This window comes from Martes martes (assembly GCF_963455335.1).
Source record: "Martes martes genome assembly, chromosome: 6".
NCBI lineage: Eukaryota > Metazoa > Chordata > Mammalia > Carnivora > Mustelidae > Martes > Martes martes.
This window is the reverse complement of record NC_137893.1, coordinates 135,407,532-135,427,958: the sequence shown is the minus strand read 5'-3', so window position 1 is coordinate 135,427,958 and position 20,427 is coordinate 135,407,532. Positions and strand designations below refer to the sequence as shown.

Below are 20,427 nucleotides of genomic sequence, written 5' to 3'. Positions count from 1 at the left end.
TGTCGCAGGGAAATAGAAGACAACTAAAGGAATTCCAAAGGCCCAAGATAGAGCAATTTGAGAAACTAAATACAGTACCATTGGACTAGAACCTGAGTTATAAAATACATAGCCAAGAGTCTATACTGAAATAAATAAATGATTGGATAAATAAATGAAGAAGGGACAATTCTCCCACAAAGAAAAACCTCAAATAGTTGATGCCAATACTCCACCCTCAAGGCGGTAGAGCAGAACTCCTGCTCCCTAAGGGTGAGGTCCCCAGAGTAGCTTCCTTCCAAACGGGACAATATGGAAAGAAGGAAAAAGAGTAACTCTCCAGCTGAGAAATCTGACACAGAAATCTCGCCATGCAATCAAGGTCAATTTCAGCCATGATAAGTCATATTGACAGTATGTACCATGATATGATGCAGTGAAAATGGCACTTTCTCTCCATGGTTTTCTACCCAAATGCCCATAACCCCAAGTCTAATCCTGAGGAAAACATCAGAGAAATCCCAGTTGGAGGACATTGTACGAAACAGCTAATACTCTTAAAACTCTCAAGGTCTCCTGAACACTAGAAATGACCCTCAAACAATGCAGGGGTTAAGAACACCAATCCCCTTCACCAACAAAAACCTGCATATAGCTTTCGACTCCCTCAAAATGTAACAACTAATACTAGAAGGACTACCAATAATATAAACAGCCAGTTAACACATATGTTGAAGATTTTACTTATTTATTTGAGAGGCAGAGAGAGAGACAGAGAGAGAGCATGAGCTGGGGGAGGGGCAGAGGCAGAGGGAGAGAGAGTCTCTCAAGCAGACTCCCCACTGAGCGCAGAGTGTGATGTGGGGCCCAATCTCACAGCCCTGAGATCATGAACTCAGCCAAAATCAAGAGTCAGATGCTTAACTGACTGAGCCACCGGGCATCCCAACACTTAATTTGTGCTATATACTGTATTCTTTTTTTTTTTTAAGATTTTATTTATTTAATTAATTTATTTATTTATTTATTCGTTATTTATTTATTATTAAGATTTTATTTATTTATTTGACAGACAGAGATCACATGTAGGCAGAGAGGCAGAGAGAGGGGGAGAAGCAGGCTCCCTGCTGAGCAGAGAGCCCAATGCGGGGCTCAATCCCAGGACCCTGGGATCATGACCTAAGCTGAAGGCAGAGGCTTTAACCCACTGAGCCACCCAGGCGCCCCTGTATATATATATACTGTATTCTTACAATAAAGGAAGGTGGAGAAAAGAAAATGTTGCTAAGAAAACCATAAGGAGAAGGGATGCTTGGCTGGCTCAGGTGATAGAGCATGTGACTCTTGATCTCAGGGTCAGGAGCCCAAGCTCCCCGTGGGGCACAGAGCCTACTTAAAAAAAAAAAAGAGAGAAAAAGAAAAGAAAGAAAACCACATGTAAGGGAAAATACATTTAGAGCACTGTACCATATTTATCAAAAAACCCACACATAAGCAGATCCGCACAATTCAAGCCTGAATGATTTGTATGAGGATCAACTGTACTTGTCAGTCTCCCTCCAGCTGTCAAGGTCATCAAAAACAAAGAAATTCCCAGACACTGGCACAGCCAGCAGGCACCTATGGAGACAGGACAATTGAGTGCACTAACTTGGATGGGTTCCCAGAAGAGGAAAAGGACGTTAGAGTAAAACTAAAGAATATTACCAAACTAAAGAATTAGGGCAAAAGTAAATACAGCGTGAATTGTAGTTAATAATAATATCACAATACTGGCTCATTAACTGTAACAAGTATGCCAAACTGACATTAGATAGTAAGAGGGTAAACTGAGCACAGGGTATATGGGAATTCTCTCAATTATCACTTACATCTTTCTGTAAATTTAAAGATCTCCTAAAATTTTTAAAAAAAAAAAAGTTGATTTAAGAAATATTTACTTGGGGGGGCGCCTGGGTGGCTCAGTGGGTTAAAGCCTCTGCCTTCAGCTTAGGTCATGATCTCAGGGTCCTGGGATCGAGCCCCACATCGGGCTCCCTGCTCAGTGGGGAGCCTGCTTCCTCCTCTCTCTCTGCCTGCCTCTCTGCCTACTTGTGATCTCTGTCTGTCAAATAAATAAATAAAATCTTTAAAAAAAAAAAAAAAAGAAATATTTACTTGGGGGATGCCAGTGGTTAAACGTCTGCCTTCTGCTCAGGTCATGATCTGTCCTTCCCACTCCCTCGGCCCCTCACCTCCCACCCATGCTCGCTGTCTCGCACTCTCCCTCTCTCTCTCAAATAAAATCTTAAAAAAGAAAGGAAGAAAGGAAGGGAGGGAGGGAGGGAAGAAGGCAGGCAGGCAGGCAGGCAGGAAGAAATATTTACTTAATGTAGTTTGGAAACATGGCAATACACATCTCTCAGAGTCTCCACCCCAAATCAACAAAAAGCTAGAATCTAAGAACTGCAGGTCAGCCAGTCACAGAGAAATAAGGTTAGCAGCCGTAGAGAGTACAGCTGAGTTTGGGTAGAGAACACTTTCATTTTTCACATAGCAGCGCATAGCAGTTAGCCGCTAGCTGGAGATAATCGGGTTTCTGTGACGACTGGCTGAGAAAACACATTGAAGGCGTGGGCCCCGAGCGTGGCACGAGGTCAGGGCTCAGTAAATCCCACACAGGCTTGTCATCACAGGTCTTCCAGAAATGCATGTTACAGGAGGCAGTACCCGGGTTCAGAGTCTGTAGAGACCTTAATTCACAAGCACAAGGTAACTTAAGGAGTGCAGGAAACAACTTTATGGCTCAACAGGGTACATCACTTCACTTTTACGACTGGGTAACATATAGTGTGTTGTAATTCCACAACCCGATGGGAAGCTACACTCGGCTGGTGTCAGTGTCAGTGTCAGATACTTTTAGAGACAACAGACTCCAGTCTCACATTTACCTGCATAATTGAAAACAAATGATGCCTGACAAATGCTTAATTAATTTCTGAATTTTATATGAGAACAATGTCAGCATCGTGCAAAGTAAGAGTTTGATGAATAACTTGGCCAACGGTGAACCTTTGAAAAGAAAAATACCGGCTTTGACGATCTGAGATTTTCAGATTATGAGGTCATTTATCATTGCAAGTGTTATGTCTCATTTCTGCTAGAGAGTTATTTTATACCCTTAGGGCCATAGCATGTTTATTAGACTGAAGTTAAAAAAGAAAATGATTTCTGCTCATAGCGATTCAAATTTTATTAAAAATAATTTCTAAACCAGCCATCATTTTTCCTTCTCTCCATTAAATGTAAGAAAGACTAGGCTTTCAAAAAAAGCCCAGCCAAGCTGTCCCGCACATTTTCCATGTTCTAATGCAGTGACAATAACACCCACTGATAAAGAATCTTTCCCTTTGGTGAGATGGCTAGTGAGGACGTGTGTGTCTCTTGTGGTTGTGAACCTCAAGTGAACCCACCCAGGCATCAGGTGGAATCAGTCCTCGGCACTGCATGTGTGTTTGAAATGTTTTAACCCTCCTTGTGTTATGTATACACCTCGACCACATTCTAAGAGAAAGTTCTAAAATTTCTTTTTTTTTTTTTTAAGATTTTATTTATTTATTTGACACAGAGAGAGAGAGAGAGAGAGAGAGATCACAAGTAGGCAGAGAAGCAGGCAGAGACAGAGGAAGAAGCAGGCTCCCTGCAGAACAGAGACCCCGGTATGGGACTCGATCCCAGGACCCTGGGATCATGACCTAAGCTGAAGGCAGAGGCTTTAACCCACTGAGCCACCCAGGCGCCCCAGTTCTAAAATTTCTAGAACCCATAAGAGCTCCTTTGGAATCACCTCAGCTAACTAATAATATAGGGGGCAAATATTTACCAAAACCTGCTCTTAAGCCTACAGCAGGACCAAGTGGCAGAAGCAGCAAGGAGAAGAAGACATGTCAGAAGAAGCAAGTTTGGGACACCTGGGTGGCTCAGTCGGTTAAATGTCTGCCTTTGGCTCAGGTCATGATCTCAGTGTCCTGGGGCCGAGTCCGCATCGGGCTTCCTGCTCAGTAGGAAGCCTGCTTCTCCTTCTCCCTGTGCCCTCTCCCTGTTCATGCACTCTCTCTCCCTCTGTCAAAGAAATAAATATTCTTAAAAAGAAGAAGAAGAAGAAGCAAGTTCATTCATGTAACAGAAGCTTGGAAAAGCTTGAGAATTAGAGGCACCAGATACCTCTGGAGGTGGGGGTACAGACTAGTTGAACATTGGCACAGAGGAAATTAGCCTCTTCCTCTAGCCCACCGAAGGCCAGAGGCTCGCTTTCTCGAGGGGCTGCATCAGAGAGAGCCCGTCCCCAGAAATGGGAGTACCTGAGGGCAGAGGTAGGGAGTCCTGCTGAACACAGAGGGATGAACTAAGTGACAAGGTCTATATTGAAAAGGGCGTCTGACCTCCTCCTCCCCTAGCTTCGCTTCCAAATCACTGGCAGCCAGGATCGGCCTCTGTGGAGAAACTCATTAACGTAAAAGACCCACAGTGAGTTAGAACTGAACATTGGCCAGTAAAACAGAAGGACCTTCCCCAGAGGCCTGTCAGTGACAAGCCCCAGCCATGCATTCAATTTCCAACATATTCATGGAGCTCCTCACTAAACTGAAAAGACAGACAAAGGTCAGAAGGGGGGTTCTCCAGGAAAGACAGAGTCCAGAATAAACTGACGAAATTAACACGAAAGAAACACATAAAGCAAGGAACACATAAAGCAAAGGAACACATAAAAACTCTAGAATTAAGATTCTCACTGAAGTAAGATCCTGTGTCCTTGAAGTCCATAAAGAGAAGAGAATATTATTAAATATTTTATATATTAGATATATTTTAAAATTTAAAATTTTAAAATTTAATAAAAATAATTTAAATTTAATATTAAATTTATTAAAATTTAATAAAAATAATTTAAAATATTTTAAAATTTTAAAATTCAGAGAACAAGAAAGCACTCTAAGAAATTTAAAACGATGGCAGATACTATAAAATTAAAGAGAAAAGTTGATAGGTAAAATTGAGGACAATTCTCGGGAATCAGATCAAAAATCAAAGAGATAAGAAATGGAGAGAAAGAATGAGCAAATCAGAAGATCTGCCAAGAAGATTCCACAGGAGTTCTAGAAACCAGAAGAGAAAAATGAAGGGGAGGATATTTCATCAAAAATAGTCCAAGAGCAGGAAGCTTAGGTGGCTCAGTCAGTAAAGCATCTGCCTTCAGCTCAGGTCATAATCCTAGGGTCCTGGGATTGAGTCCTGCATTGGGCTCCTTGTTCAGTGGAAAGCCTGCTTCTCCTTCTGCCTGCCACTCCCCCTGCTTGTTCTCTCTCTCTCTGGCAAATTTAAAAAAAAAAAAAAATCCTTAAAATTATAAATAAAAAAAATAAATAATTCAAGAGCATTTCTAGAACCAAAGAAATGAATTTCCATGTGAAAAGGGCCTACAGAACACCCAGCACAATGAATGGAAAGAAGCCATGTAAAATTGTTCACCGTGAAATTTCAGAACAGGATAAAAAGAAGATCCTAACAGTTTCCACAATGGAAAAAATAAAGATCACAGACAAAGACTCAGAGATTAGAATGCCATAGAACTTCTCCACAGCAAACTGGGGATTGCAAGGCACAGAATCAATGAGGGAGAATGATTTTTTTTCTTTTTTATTTCTTTTTTAATTAATTTATTTATTTAAAAAGATTTTATGTATTTATTTGACAGAGATCACAAGTAGGCAGAGAAGCAGGCAGAGAGAGAGGGGGAAGCAGGCCCCCCGCTGAGCAGAGAACCCAATTGTGGGGGAGGCGGCGGGCAGGCCCCTGAGATGATGACCTGAGCCGAAGGCAGAAGCTTTAACCCATTGAGCCACACAGTCGCCCCTTTCTTAATTTAAAGTCAAGTTAGTTAACATACAGTGCAGTATTGGTTTCAGTAGAATTCAGTGATTCATTTACATACAACACCGGGGCTCTCCCAACACGTGCCTGCCTAATGCCCATCCCCCATCTAACCCATCCCCCACCATCACCACCAATCCTCCCAGCAACCCTCAGTTCATTCTTAACTATACAGTCTCTTGTGATTTGCCTCCCTCTCTGTTTTTATCTTGTTTTATTTTGAAGGAGAATGATTCCTAAACAAGTTGTGAATCAAGCCTACAGCTAGAATACAGATATTTCCAAACGCGCCGGTTCTTAAGAGTTTTACCTCTTCTGCCTCTTTTTTTTCCTCCGAGCTGCTGGAAAATGTGCTCTCCCCACCTCAAAATAAATAAAGCAAGAAAAAGATGGCATGGCATGCAATTCAGAAACACAATTCCCAGGACGAAAGGAAGTCCCTGTAGGCCTGCTGGGCAGAAAACAACTAATCCAGATTGCCCGGAGACAATGAAGGGCTCCAGGAGGGCCGACTGGCAGATTAGTTACCATGTTTGGTGGGAAAGAAAGGTCTTTGCTGAGTCAGACACTCTGGGGATGATTCAGTTGTAAGGACAGAGACATGGAAGTAAATTCTTAAATGAGGCAATTAACTCCAGGGAAAATTAAAATAAGAACGAACGCGGCTGTGGTTGACAGGGGCAGAGGGGTAGGGGAACAGGGATTTGGTGATCAATGGGCATAAAGTTCCATTTCCCCAATCGTGGGAGTTGAGGTCCAGAGCTTGCAGCTAACAATTAGGAGTAGATCTCATGTCAGAAAAGGCAGTGACAGATATGTTCACTACCTGGAGTGTGGGGATGGTTTCACATGTATACACAATCTCTGAACTCATCTAATTGCATTTATTAAATATGTCCAGGGTTTTTTTTTTTCCTATCAGTTATAGTTCAAAAAAAGCTGTTAAAAAAAGAAAATATATTCACAATACACTAGAACCTCAGTTACGAACAATACTACAAGGTCATTCACAATCTAAGCACGGAATACTTATTTTACCAAAACTTGCAATCGAACTACATTGAGAAGTAAAGAGTGGGAGCGTGTCTTCGTGTGCGCACACGCGTGCCCGTGTGTGTGTGTGTGTGTGTGCGCGCGTGTGTGTGTGGTGGAGGGCAGATAATAAATGAAATCCTCACTTTCCACAAGAGAAAACAATGAGTAAAACTGAAAAAAACAACAACAAGAAATTCTCAAAAAGTACAGTTTTCAGGAATATGGAAGTAAAGACTTAAAAAGATTTTCGAATAGAAACTGTTTGCCCTTGGAGGATCAGGAAGGATGGGTCAGGGGCATCTGGTTTTTGTTATATGACCTTAAAACATTTAGTTTTTGATGACATGAACATGTTTAACTGTTAAAAATAGAAGTTATTTTTTAAAAGAGTTATCGGTCCTTTTGAGAAAAGAGCTTCATTACAGTCACAGTGGTAAAAGCCAAATGTGGGCAATTTGATGTGAGCAAGAAGATGGTGGGTATCGGGGCCCTGGGGGATGGGGAGGAGGAAGAGAACCAGGATGGGGAGGGGAAGAGAACCAGGATGGGGAGGGGAAGAGTACCAGGATGGGGAAGGGGAGAGAAACAGGATGGGGAGGGGGAGAGGACCAGGATGGGGAGGGGAAGAGAACCAGGATGGGGAGGGGGAGAGGACCAGGATGGGGTTGGGGAGAGGACCAGGATGGGGAGGGGGAGAGGACCAGGATGGGGAGGGGAGAGAAGACCAGGATGGGGAGGGGGAGAGGACCAGGATGGGGAGGGGAGAGAACCAGGATGGGGAGGGGGAGAGGACCAGGATGGGGAGGGGAAGAGGACCAGGATGGGGAGGGGAGAGAACCAGGATGGGGAGGGGGAGAGGACCAGGGTGGGGAGGGGGAGAGGATGCGGGTGGGGAGGGGGAGAGGACCAGGATAGGGAGGGGGAAGAGAACCAGGGTGGGGAGGGGAAGAGAACCAGGATGGGGAAGGGGAGAGGACCAGGATGGGGTGGGGGAGAGGACCAGGATGGGGTGGGGGAGGGGACCAGGTTGGGGAGGGGGAGAGGACCAGGATGGGGAGGAGAAAGAGAACCAGGAGAGAACCAGGGGAGAGGGAGAGAAGCAGGATGGGGAGGGAAAGAGGACCAGGATGGGCTGGGGGAGAGGACCAGGATGGGGTGGAGGAGAGAACCAGGATGGGGAGGGGGAGAGGACCAGGATGGGGAGGAGGAAGAGAACCAGGATGGAGAGAGGGAAGAGAACCAGGGTGGGGAGGGGGAGAGAACCAGGATGGGGAGGGGGAAGAGAACCAGGGTGGGGAAGGGGGAGAGAACCAATCGTGGGAGTTGAGGTCCAGGCCCTGCAGGACCAGGGCATCAGAGGAGCATGTCCCTGGATATGAGAATGATTCTAGATCCTGAGGACATCAGACTACAGAGTATCCCCGTGTACCAGGTCTCCAAGACTATCCCAACTACCCAGGGAAGGGTGTAGATGAGAGCAATGAGTATTTACAAAGACTCTTCAATCAGAGTCCTCTGCTCAGCTCAGCCCCACCTGGGATTTCCTCTTGGTCTTTGTGATGGGGTTTTGGAATAGAGACGAGGTTCAATGGGGTGGAGTCTAGAGCCCACAGCCAAGAAGGAATTCTTAAGCTGTCTTTGGGGCAAAATGGTGGTTTATTAAAACACAGGAACAGGCCGAGGTACTGTTCAAGCTGCGAGAGACAGCAGTTAAGTAATAACTTCCAATTATTTCAGACTGGAAAAAGGGCAATTCTAGCTATTGACGACGTGTTTAATTATTCCTATTTTAACAAAGAAAAGGAGTCCTTAAGAAAAAGCCTGAGGTCAAATTTCTAGGTTCCAAATATTGAAAACTGCAAGTCTTATTATCCCCTCTTGGAAAAACCACAAGAGTTAAGTTTCCCCTAATCTGGCCCAACCATTACTGTAATTATTAATGTTCATATTGGTGTGAACAAAAATAAATGTTTATTGAACAAAAAAAAAAAAAAAAAAAAAAAACACAGGAACAGGACCTGAGGGCAGAAAGAGCTGCTACCTGGGGGGTTCTGAGGGGTGACTCATTATATACTATGGGGTTGGGGGAGGTAAGGAAAAGGGAGGTTTCAAAAGGATTTTCATATGTTAAAGAAGATTCACAGGGTACCAGAGGCCTTGCATTGTCAAGTGAAGGTTGCTTTTCCCTCTAGCAAGGCAATAACAACAGTAAGATAGTTGGGAACTTCCTGGGAGAACATTACACTCTGCCCACTTCAAGTATCTATCAATGGGCTGCAGGATATAAGGACATTTAATTGTATCTACATTTTCTTCTGGAAGCTAGGTTATTGATAGACATTCCTAAGCATTTGTACACTGAGGGAGACACATGTCTTGCAGGATTGTGATCTCTGTAAGTTAACTATTTATTTTTCCTTTCCTCAGCTCTAGAGCAGCCAGGAGTGCCTAAGGAATGTCCCATAGATCCCATCTGGGAGAGAGGGGTCGTGGGGTGTCACCTTCTGCTTTGTCCTCAGCTTGCCTTCTGTTCCCTCATCGTTGGTAGAATCCGTTTTGAACAAGAAAAATCACCTACCCTTGGTGTCTGACCAGCCTTAATATCCTATCCCTCTGGCCAACCTTCAGCAAGAATTATTTTGAGTGGGTCTAACAAGAATCCCTCTTATCCCTCATGTCTCCTCTTTGTAACTTTCTATCCACTGACCCCCATCTTGCTCCTTGGATGGAAATCCCCACTTGTCCCTGCGGAACCACAGCTGAGTCCAGTGTCTCTCCCCCAACTGCAAGACCCCATCCCATGGGTCCTTCACCTACCCCAGTGCCCCCCCCACTTTATCATCCTTGAACAACTGTCACTGAATAAATTTTTCCTTAACAAAGTATTTTTTCTTTAAGAATGTGGAAAGAAAAGATCAGTGTGAGAGTCTGCAAATCCTGATGATTTATTATACATGTACTGACCTCTTACCTTCATACCCTCTTCCTTTTCCTAACGACAAGGGCTGTCTGCTGGTGTGGGACAAGCTCTCAGTGTCTGTTGTGTGGGTAAGCCAGCAGTACTCACACCTCTGCTTTGATCTTTCTTCTCCAGAACAAAGAAGGATGTTGAATATTTCCAGTGATCGCCTGCTATCTTCATTACCAATTTTTTGCAGCTAGACGTAACTTCTAGGAATAAAATGATCTCCATTTCACTGCATATTTTGTTTTCCATAACTTGATAATGCATATGGAAAAAACAAGTTGACCGACATTGACTATCGGAAAGTGTAGGGTAAAAAGCAAGCTCAGACCTCAAACACCTTGCTGGGAACATGGCCCCGGCATTTGTCATGTGACTCCTCAGATCACTTCTCAGGGCATAGGTCTTACAGTCTATAAAATAATGTGGTTGGGCTGTGATCTCTAAACTCCTTCCCATCCTAACATTGAGTTGATGAGGGAGCAGAAGGCAAGCTGAGGACAAAGCAGAAGCTGACACCCTGCGACCTCCCGCAGCGCCTACTCCTGGGTGGGACAGGTGGGACAATCTTCCAGGAATCTCCCGTCTTATATTAACACCTTGTTAGAGGGGGGGAAAACAACCTTGACCTGACAATGGCAAGGCCTCAAGACCTCCTGTATCTTGTAGGTCCTCTTTAGCCTATGAAAGTTCTTTTGAAACCTCCCTTTTCCTTACCTCCCCCAATGCCATAGTCAGCCACCCCTCACAACCCCGGGGCAGCAGCTCTTTCTGCCCTCAGGTACTGTCCCCGTGCTTTAATAAACCACCACTTTGCACCAAAGATGTCTCAAGAATTCTTTCTTCGTCATCAGCTCTGGACTCCACCCCACTGAACCTCACTTATATCCTAAAACTTCATCACAATCATCAAAAATTGAAATCTGGGGACACTCAGATTTTTAACCCAGTTTTTTTTAACCCACTTTTTTTAACCCATTTTTTAACTCATTCAGTAGGTTAAAGCCTCTGCCTTCAGCTCAGGTCATGATGCCAGGGTCCTGGGATCAAGCCCCGCATCGGACTCTCTGCTCAGTGGGAAGCATGCTTCCCCCTCTCTCTCTGCCTACCTCTGCCTATTTGTGATCTCTGTCTGTCAAATAAATAAATAAATAAATAAATAAATAAATCTAAAAAAAAATTTGAAATCTGGTACATGTTTTACAAATTTTGGAACATAGGGTTCCATTCTTTGAGCAATAACTGTGAAAGTCGCATAAGCTCAAAAAATAGCCCGTAGTTCATTATTCTGCTGAGGCCCTCCTTCTGCATATATTTTCATATTTCTCCAGGTGTGATGTAAAGACTGATGCCTACCTAGGGCATAGAGCCAGAGTTTCAACATGTCATTCCATACAACTCTGATAAGCATATAAATTGCTTAATTCAGAAGCAAGACGTATTATCAACATTTTACTGTCCCTGCTCCTTGAAGCCTGTTCCTCTCCTCCTTTGCATTTTGGCATCCTACTTGGACCCGCTGCCAAATTATGACTTTCTTCTTGACTGTCTTTTTAATTCACACACTGCTTCCGTGATTGACATCTGCGGTCAGATTCCACATGGCTGTTTTATCAATTCTCAAGAGAAAATTTCCTACAATGTGCCCCCACAGAACACTAATTCCATGAAATATTAATTGATGTTTGAGAAAAAGTTTGATGGTTTCTTAAGTTTGAGAAAACACTGGATTAAACCACTAAGCAGGCTTCTTTAACCGACTGTCTTTCCGGTGCTTTCCTGGGCTGATGCCAAGTGAGCATCTTTAAGAGGAAGATCGGGTACACACAGCTACTGAAACACACACAGCCACAAAGCCCTCTCTTCTCTAGCCATCTACTCGGGCGTGTCCTACATCACGTATTTTGCAATTAGCTGCTTTCATAGGATTCTCTTTCCAAATGCTGTGATTGTCTTTATATTTTTTCACTGAAGCATGACATGCCTGGGCTCTATCAAAGAGTCAGGAAAGATTTGTATTCTATGCATAACAAGTAGTGAAGTATATGGGTTCAATAATGAATCTAAGTGTTTGATCCAATTATCTGACAAAGTTCCCCTTGGAATATAAAGCTATTAGGTAAGGAAGAGGACTAAGTAATCATCAGTGTGGTCTTCCTCCTTGGCTTCAAGAACAGAAGTTAGTATTCTTGGCCTTCTGGTGCCATTTCACTCTACCCTCCACTCCAACAACAAGAAAAAGTCCACAGAATTATGGTACATTTTGCTCCCTTTCCACTGGTGGTTAGAGTTTGCCACATTATAGGCTGGAAATAGTTCTATAATTTTAAAAACTCTAACCAAAGATAAAACTTGTAATATCAACAAATTTAACCAAAGAAATATGTCATGTTAGCTGGAACATCTTGAAAAAATCACACCAAATGGAAGCAGTGTCAACATTCAGTCCATCATGTAGCTCAGGATAATCTCTGATGCTTAGTAATGGTGAACACTGTACAGGAGGAAACAATTACCTCCAAGACAAGCAGCTGAATCCATTATTCTACGAGAAGTCAGAAATGTAGTTGGGTAGAGGTCACAAAAATATTTTGAAATAGTTCTTAAATGGATAATTACTGACAGGCAAAAGACTAATACGCTTCTCCTTCACAAATCTGTTTCATACAACGTGAAGACTTGAGAGGTGTGTGTGTGTGTGTGTGTGTGCAGGAGGTGTGAAGGAGGATGACAGTGAGAAACACTAGGCTCCTCCATAGGTGGCATTAAAGATATTAAAGAAAATAGAGAAGGAAGAGTGCAGGAGGTTTTGGCTCAGGACATAACAAAAACAGATATTCATTGGTTAACTAGAGATGTTATTTAGCATTAAAAATAACATTTCATAGCTTAAGTGTCATTTTAATCCAATTAAAATTCCATGGTAGGAGGTAAGTTTTCTTATCTACAGATGTGGAACAGTAAAAATCTTTATTCTAAACTATCGAGAAGGAATTCGAGATGAAGCCAGCTCTCAGAATCACCTTACTGTAGTCCAGTACACATTTATTAATGTGTAATTCATGATGGGCTCAACCAAATTGGAATTGTATTGGCAAGGATTAAGGGGAGATGTTAAATTTAGAATCATGCAGCACACATTTTACTTAAGAATAACGCTTATTAGAAGCCTTAAAAATATATCTAAAGACCACAGAATTTATTATGTGAGCTGACAGAAGCTCTTTGTGTATTCCACTTGCCACTCAAGGGACAGAAACATCTGAAAACAGGAGGGTGCCTGTAGAAAAGTTCCCAAATAGTATCATGACTAGGAAAATACACTGAACTTTATGGAAGTAATCCATTGCGTGGAATGGAGAAGGGAGAAAATGGTCAGACAATAAACAAGAGGTATTCTGGCCAAACAGAATGACTTCGAAGATAAACTGAGGAGTGTACTCATTATTAGAGAAACAAGAAAATAGAGCTATCTGAAGTTGAGTGGTCAAGATGATCTGACGAAGACTGAGGCAAAGGACTATGGAGTCTTAAGGAAAATGATAAGTAGTCCCAACATGATTGGAAGATAACCAGAGAGTTGGTTAAGTAATTTAAGCCAGAGAGTCACAATGTGTTTCAGATGAGTAGTTAAATAACCAGGTGGTATTTCGAAGGTGTGAGGCTAGTCAAGCACATTATTTACAAGTTTTACAAGTTTCACAGAAGATTCGGGTTTCTTCCTTCTCTGAGATTATAGAAAGTATCTCAGGAGATAAAAGATTGTTAGCCATTTCAGCTTATTCCTTCAATAACTGAATGACTTTAATGATGCATTCCAACCTTAAGATTCACTGAAGCTTTAGACAGGTATAGGCTCCTACCAGTCTACCTCCTCCCCAGCATACCTGCCAACAGGCAACTGGACCACCCCCTCTTGGAATCCTGCAGTGATGGAGAAGTTAGCTCTCATGGATAACACATTCCAAATCTTTGGGAAATGAAATAACCAATCCAAGCAAGGATCATCACTGGATGCTAAGACCATCAAATTGAAATTGTCAAGGAAGATGATATTTGCATGATGCCGAAGTATCCCCCCACAGATGACTGGGGAAATGAGAGTCCTCGATGTCACCCCCTTAAACTGACTGATCAGACACTTCAGATGGTGGAGTGGACTTTCAATCATGCCTCCTGATGTGATGGAACACCAAGTACACAGCACCCTCTAAGAAAAATTCTTGCCCCAAATCTGAATGCAATCAAAATTTTCTACCTAACTTCCAGTTTACAGGAAATACAAGTGATAGAAGAAGAATCTCTGACCATCTCCTCACCACCACAAGGAAACAGACATCCAGAATGTGGTCTATTGTACAAGATAACGGGCCTCCTTTCTTCAAGCAGTCAACGTCATGGGGAGAACAAAGTGGGGTGACTGACTGTTCCCCGTCACGGAGAACACAAAGTGGAGTGACTGTTCTGACATAAAAGAGAATAAAATACATAATAACCAAATGCAACATGTGAATCTTGATTAGCGCCTGGCTTGTGTTTTTTGCTTGGAGCTATAAAAGATATTTTGGGACTAGAAAAATTTAATGAGACTGCATATTAAGCAATTAGAGAAGTATTTTTGTCTTAGATACAATAATGATATTTTAGTCAAATTAGAGAAAGTCTCTTATTTTGGGGGGAGAGAGAAAAAACAAATATGGCAAAAGGTCAAGTGACCGACTCTCAGAGGTGAGCGTACCAGTGATAATTACGTGATTCTCTGAACTTTTTCTTCATGAGAAAAGCTTAACAAGCCTTTTTTCAATAAAGTAATCTTCATCTGCTTCCGTCTGTGTTCATCTAGTCATGCTAATTCCACCTCCTAGCTCTTGGCCCCTGTGAGCACACATCCTCCAATGGCTGCTGCTCTCTTTCTCAGAGCTCGGGCTGCACCAATGCAGTCCCTTTGTTGGCTCCTCTACCGCAAAGTTAGAACTTCATAGAGCTCAACCTTGACTCTCCACTCTGTCCTGCTCGCCATTTCTCTACTTTCTTGGCTTCTGGTTTGATATTGACACACCAAAGACGCTCAGACATAGGTGTCTTGGTCAGACCACTGATCTGAGGGAAATGGATCTGAACACTGCAAACACCAAAACAAAAAGCAAAAAACAAAAACTTTCTTACCTAAAGCACTGAACTTCATGGGAAAACCAAGATCTGAAATGACCTAAGTCACAACATGTTCTTCTCTCTTATCAAATTCTCACCATCTCGGTTTAAAAGGAAAATGTTAATATGGTGCAAATCCAATAAACTCCTGGCTGATTAAAAAGGCTTGTCGTGTGATTGTTCCAGGTAAGTGAATGTTTTCATTAATTCAAGCTTTGACCACTTTTAAGAATACGTTACCACATAGCCCTACTTAGCATACAAAATGGGCAGGGCATAATTTAACTTCTAATTTCTTTTAATTCCTAAATTTAAAGCACCTTCATGTCAAAAACCATAAATATCTGTGTACTGAGCATACCTGAGATTTGGATTATACCACAAGTTTACATGACAAAAGCAACTGAGTTGCACCTGTATTGCCTCTAGGACTCACTTGGAATTTATATAAACTTCGACATCCAGCTATCCACATACTTTTTTTTTTTTTTCCTCAAAAATCTCTTACACAAAAGTAAACCTGTCAGGGTAGACCCAATACTAAGCCTCTAGCTCCCCACAGAAGAGTAAAAATTCATAAATCGTTAAGAGGCTGAAAAGTAAACATCTAATGGGCAGAATGTGGAAAATACACATGACTCAAGCTTCAAGAGCCAGTGGTGAAACTTCTTCAGAGAGCTTACCTTTCTTTAAAGAAACCTTGATTTCTTTAAAACCAAGCCTCCCATTGGTTTTAAAGAAAGTTCTGGAATACTATGTGGTGTTTCCATGGTGTTTCTAAAGACTTAAGGTAGGTATTTGCTTTTCACTCAGAAGAGTGAAAAAAGAAAAACCACAAAAGATGTAGAAACACAGAAAACTGTAGTTCGCCCTCATTCCACTCAGCTCACTTTTTCACACCTTCTGCGCTCCAGGACTCACAGAGATGGTCCTTATACTGTGCTACCAGTCTAACACTATAGGATTCCCTTGGCATCTGCATCTACCTGGGTGACATATGAGAATATTTCTTGGAAGTCAGGGTGTCTGTTTACAGCCAAGCACAGGCTCATCATTTGTGGGTCTCTCAGAGGGTAAGCAGGACTCATCTAAGTTACGACTGACTAGTGCAGGTAATGCCTTTCCTTAACCACGTTCCTTGCTCATTTATGCAAAGGTTTCAGAAGTGAATGAAAACCATTACCCTTGGTTAACATGTGGTGCCAATTCACTAATTATCATAAACATGTAACCGTTACACACTGTCAACGATGTCTACTTTGCCTAACAGTGGTCATATTTAAAGATCAGGTAATTACAAAAAATTTTCCCAGTTCACAGAAGGCTAGTGATTGCCCGACTAAAAGGGACACTGTTTTGTTGAGTGGCTAGGCAGATTCTGGAACATAAATCAAATTAAAAGCAAAAAATTTATTTATAATGATAAAGACAGTGGTTTAGTTTTGTCTTCCCAAATACCCTCCCCTGTTTTATTTTTGGTTGGTTGGTTTTTGTTTTGTTTTGCAAAAACAAACTGGTGGGACCTGTTAGATCAACTTTGTCGGAAAGTTCTGGAATCATCATGTGTATGACAAAGGCACTAGCTTCATCAGTGTTTCTGAAAGCTCCAGTTCGCAATCATCTAACGTTGACAGAAATCCGAAGTAGTAACTGAATCTCAATCATGAGTCAGGGAAGTCAAACTTCTAGTGTCGAAATAATAATTTAATGGACAAAATATTATCACAGTGAATAAAATATTGAAGCATTGTCCTGTTTCCATTCAACAGCATAAAGAGTTTTCTGTTGGCTTACATTTAAAATTCTTTAAAACCAAATTAATTTACTGACAACTAAAAAAAAAAAAAAGGCTAGCACAATATACAAAGAAAGATAAATTTAGCACTGCGGACATTATACAAAGAAGCAAAATACACAATACCTACATCCAGAGCTTTCTAGAAATCTCATCATGTAACTCACCAATTTATTTGATGTACATGTCAGACAAAATGAACATTTTTTTAAAAACCTTACAAATATATAAATCCAAACCATGAAACACCTCCTAAACATTGTGTTTACTCTAAGTACAAATGGATTTTTGGAAACTGCATTCACAATGCTTTCTAATCTATATTTTATGAAATTATAAATGTGTTCAGCTATAACTTGAGGCTTAAATTCATTGGGACATACCTCAGGTATGGTTTTCCATCATACTCACCCTTAAGGGTACGTATTCTCAAAGTCAGGAGTTATACGATTAAAGTCAAACTACTATTCTAAAAGTAAGGGTCAATTCTTAATGAATAGAGATTGGACTGGTCCACTACAACAGTGTCACACAACAAATGTTTCCCACAAACAGGTGGAAGTCATCTTAGGAAAGCCCTTTTCTAAGAGTTATAAATATTTTAATGTTAATCCTCAGTAATGGGTTTCAGGAACTGAAAATCTTTTTTTTGGGGGGGGGCAGTTTCTGTGGACATTCTATTCCCTCAAACCTAAAATCTGCTAAAGAGTTTCTTCTCATAAATATATACATTCAACTTCCCCTACATCACAAAAAGGAGTTCATGAACTCAAGTCACACAGCTTATGTTTTTATTTGAAAGAATTATGTAAGGACATGAATCCGTGCTAAAATGGGCTTTAAGAGGAAGAGCAACAGGTCAAGGAGGCCCTGCCGCCTCCATCTGACTGCCCCGGAGGGTCCTCTCAAGCAGCAAGTTGGCTCTGTGTGTTCCTTCCTCATCACTTTGGCCAAATGCAACCCCATTGTGCACAGAAGCCCAAACCATGATGTTCTGGTACAATCCAGCCCAGTACAGCAAGTAGACTGGCATTCTCAGCACTTCAGCCTGGGAGCTCAGGAATTGTTTCTGGGTTTCCACTGCCACAACTTACCCCCAGACTGTCATAGGATTAAGTTAAACAAGTCCCTAGCAGAATCTGAAATACAACGGGGGAAAAAACCCTCATGCTTCGAACAACTAACTGAAGTAGAACGTCACCCAGGGTAAGGGGTGGGGTTGCCGAACAAGGTGGTGAACAAAACTCGGCGACACCGTTTGAGGGCAGGACCCACGTGAAGACGTCCATGAACTGTAACTGCTCTGTGAGAATTTCAGAGAAGACGGAGGAGAGAAGACAACAAATATGGACGAAAGGGTCTTAAAGACAAGCGGCCATATTCAGTCATGAAGTCCGCTTTAAATACAAATTCCGCAATATGTTTAATTCTCTTTAGAAATGCGGCAAAACGGGTATTTAATTGAAACCACACAGGGCACGAGGCCGAGTTTCCTTTTGGCGAAGAAGCATGTGCAGAAGGAAGGAGCGCGTCACTGGGGCAGCAGACAGCGCGCTGACTGGCAAGAGAGCACCTGAAGAGGATTCTGGGGCGAGCCAACAGGGTGCGGGAGGGGGTGCATGGAGGATGGTGCAGGAGGGGATACGAGGGGGTATGGGAGGGGGGTGTGGGAGGAGTGTGGGGGTGCAGGGAGGACAGTGCAGGAAGAGATATGAGGGGGATGCAGGAGGAATGTGGGGGGGGTACGGGGAGGAGGGGCAGGAAGGGATATGAGGGGGTATGGGAGGGGGGTGCAGGATCAGTGTGGGAGTGGGGTGTGGGAGGGGTGTGAGAGGGGTACAGGGGAGGGGCAGGTCACACTTTTCAAGTAGATGCGTGTTGGAAAGGTCTCCTCTTGTGTCCACCCACCATCATAGATTATCGAGGATTAGAGGAACTGGTTCATCCCTAACCTTCTGCAAAGACCCGTCCTACAGCCTAACACCCCTCCCCACTGGTGTCTGTCCAGCAGGAGTGAGTGAACTCCTGCCCTTTCTGTGGGCAGGCTCACAAGAAGTGCTCTGTGAAGGCTTAGCTTACACATGCTTGCGTCTTTGCTAACACCTAAGTAGAAATGAGCACTTTTTATGTCCAGCATATAGGAAAACCAACAGAGTCAACATTTTGATGGAAAACAGACCACAAACATTGGGCCAATGGCTTTGTTAATGTCATGGACACTAATCACTGAGAATATAAAATAAATAAATGATAAATTACCTAAGTTCAAAGATGGCAATGTGTGTCAAATTCCTTGGTCTGCATATTAATTAAGAAGAAGGTGCCATACAGTCTAGAAATTCATGACAGACGCACTGGCAAAAACCATACACCATGAGAATGACAAGGCTCGAAGGAACGAGGCTGACAAAGACGACCCCAAGGGTGACTTTCTTAGACACCAGTAAGTAGATCCCTAAGGGCAAGGAGCTGAAGTAGAGCAAGCCCAGCAGCCAAACCAACACCCGGATAGACGTCTGAAAGAGCAGGGACGTACAGTTCCACACCGTCCAGTTGTGCGACACGGTGGTGACAGAGTCGAAACTCGCGGGCCTATAAAATTCTACCACGGGAGTGGAGCTCAGAGACGGGGAGCTCTCTCTCTGCACCTCCATGATGGTTATGACCAGGCAGTTGGAGGAAGTGTGAGAGGGACTGACCAGGGACGCCAGCCTCTTGGGGGTCAGCAGCAGCTCGGTGGGGTTTTCTGGCAGGCACTTCTTGCCTTTGCCTCCACAAGTCAAGTTTACCAGGATGTTGTTGTCATCGGGCAGGCTACTGACTTCATCATCTGGTAGGCAGGTCTCAAACCTGCAGAAAGGACAGACGATGACGCCTTGCGGCGAGTCCCCAAAGTCGATGATCTTGTAGAGGCATTTGGCACAGACCCTGTGACAACACTCCAGCACTTTGGGTTTCCTCTGCTTCAGATTGTACCGATTATAACAGATCTTACACTCGAGCTCGTCGGAGACCTGAGCCTCTGCCGCCTCGTCTGGCGGCTGACTGGCCATCTTGAATCGTGTCTACCACCTCCCGCCAGAGGCAACTCGCGGGAGAACGACTTCGATGAAGGCGTCCCTCGGAATATCACATCATCCCAATCAGGCGCTGATGCAAAGAGGCAGGACAGGGAGTAACAGAAACCAGCAATCTTCCAGGCATTTTCAGCTTCTACATTCACTCTGTCTCAAACACATATTTAAAAAGGCCACGTGAAGGGTCTGCAAAGGAAAAAAGAGATTCTAATATAGTCAACAGTTCACTGAAATGTGCTTCATGGAATTTTCTGAGCTCCAAGTGGTTAGAAGCAATAGGTTTAAAGGTTAGAGCCCCAGGACAGGAAAGTGCTGTCTCCATGCTTAGCTTTCTCAATCCACAAATAGGATAGTAAAGAAGGAATTCCTACTGGTGTAAACACATTCTAGAGCACCACGAGTATGACTAGATACAGAGACTATCCCTCTGAGACTGGTAACAAATTCTGGCCTCTTTGAAAATAAAATGGGTCATCTATCAGAAACAGATACACTTGCAGTCAAATTCCATTCAA

At 42.9% G+C, this 20,427-nt stretch overlaps 1 protein-coding gene across 1 annotated transcript; it reads right to left on the bottom strand.

The window, feature by feature from the left end:
• Nucleotides 1–19,144: 19,144 nt before the first annotated feature.
• RNF182 (ring finger protein 182) lies at nucleotides 19,145–19,888 on the bottom strand (the record flags this gene model as incomplete). The annotated part of the gene is made up of 1 exon (XM_080806616.1): nucleotides 19,145–19,888. One exon carries the CDS (start codon nucleotides 19,886–19,888, stop codon nucleotides 19,145–19,147), a length of 744 nt encoding a protein of 247 aa, XP_080662742.1.
• Between the last annotated feature and the right edge of the window lie 539 nt (nucleotides 19,889–20,427).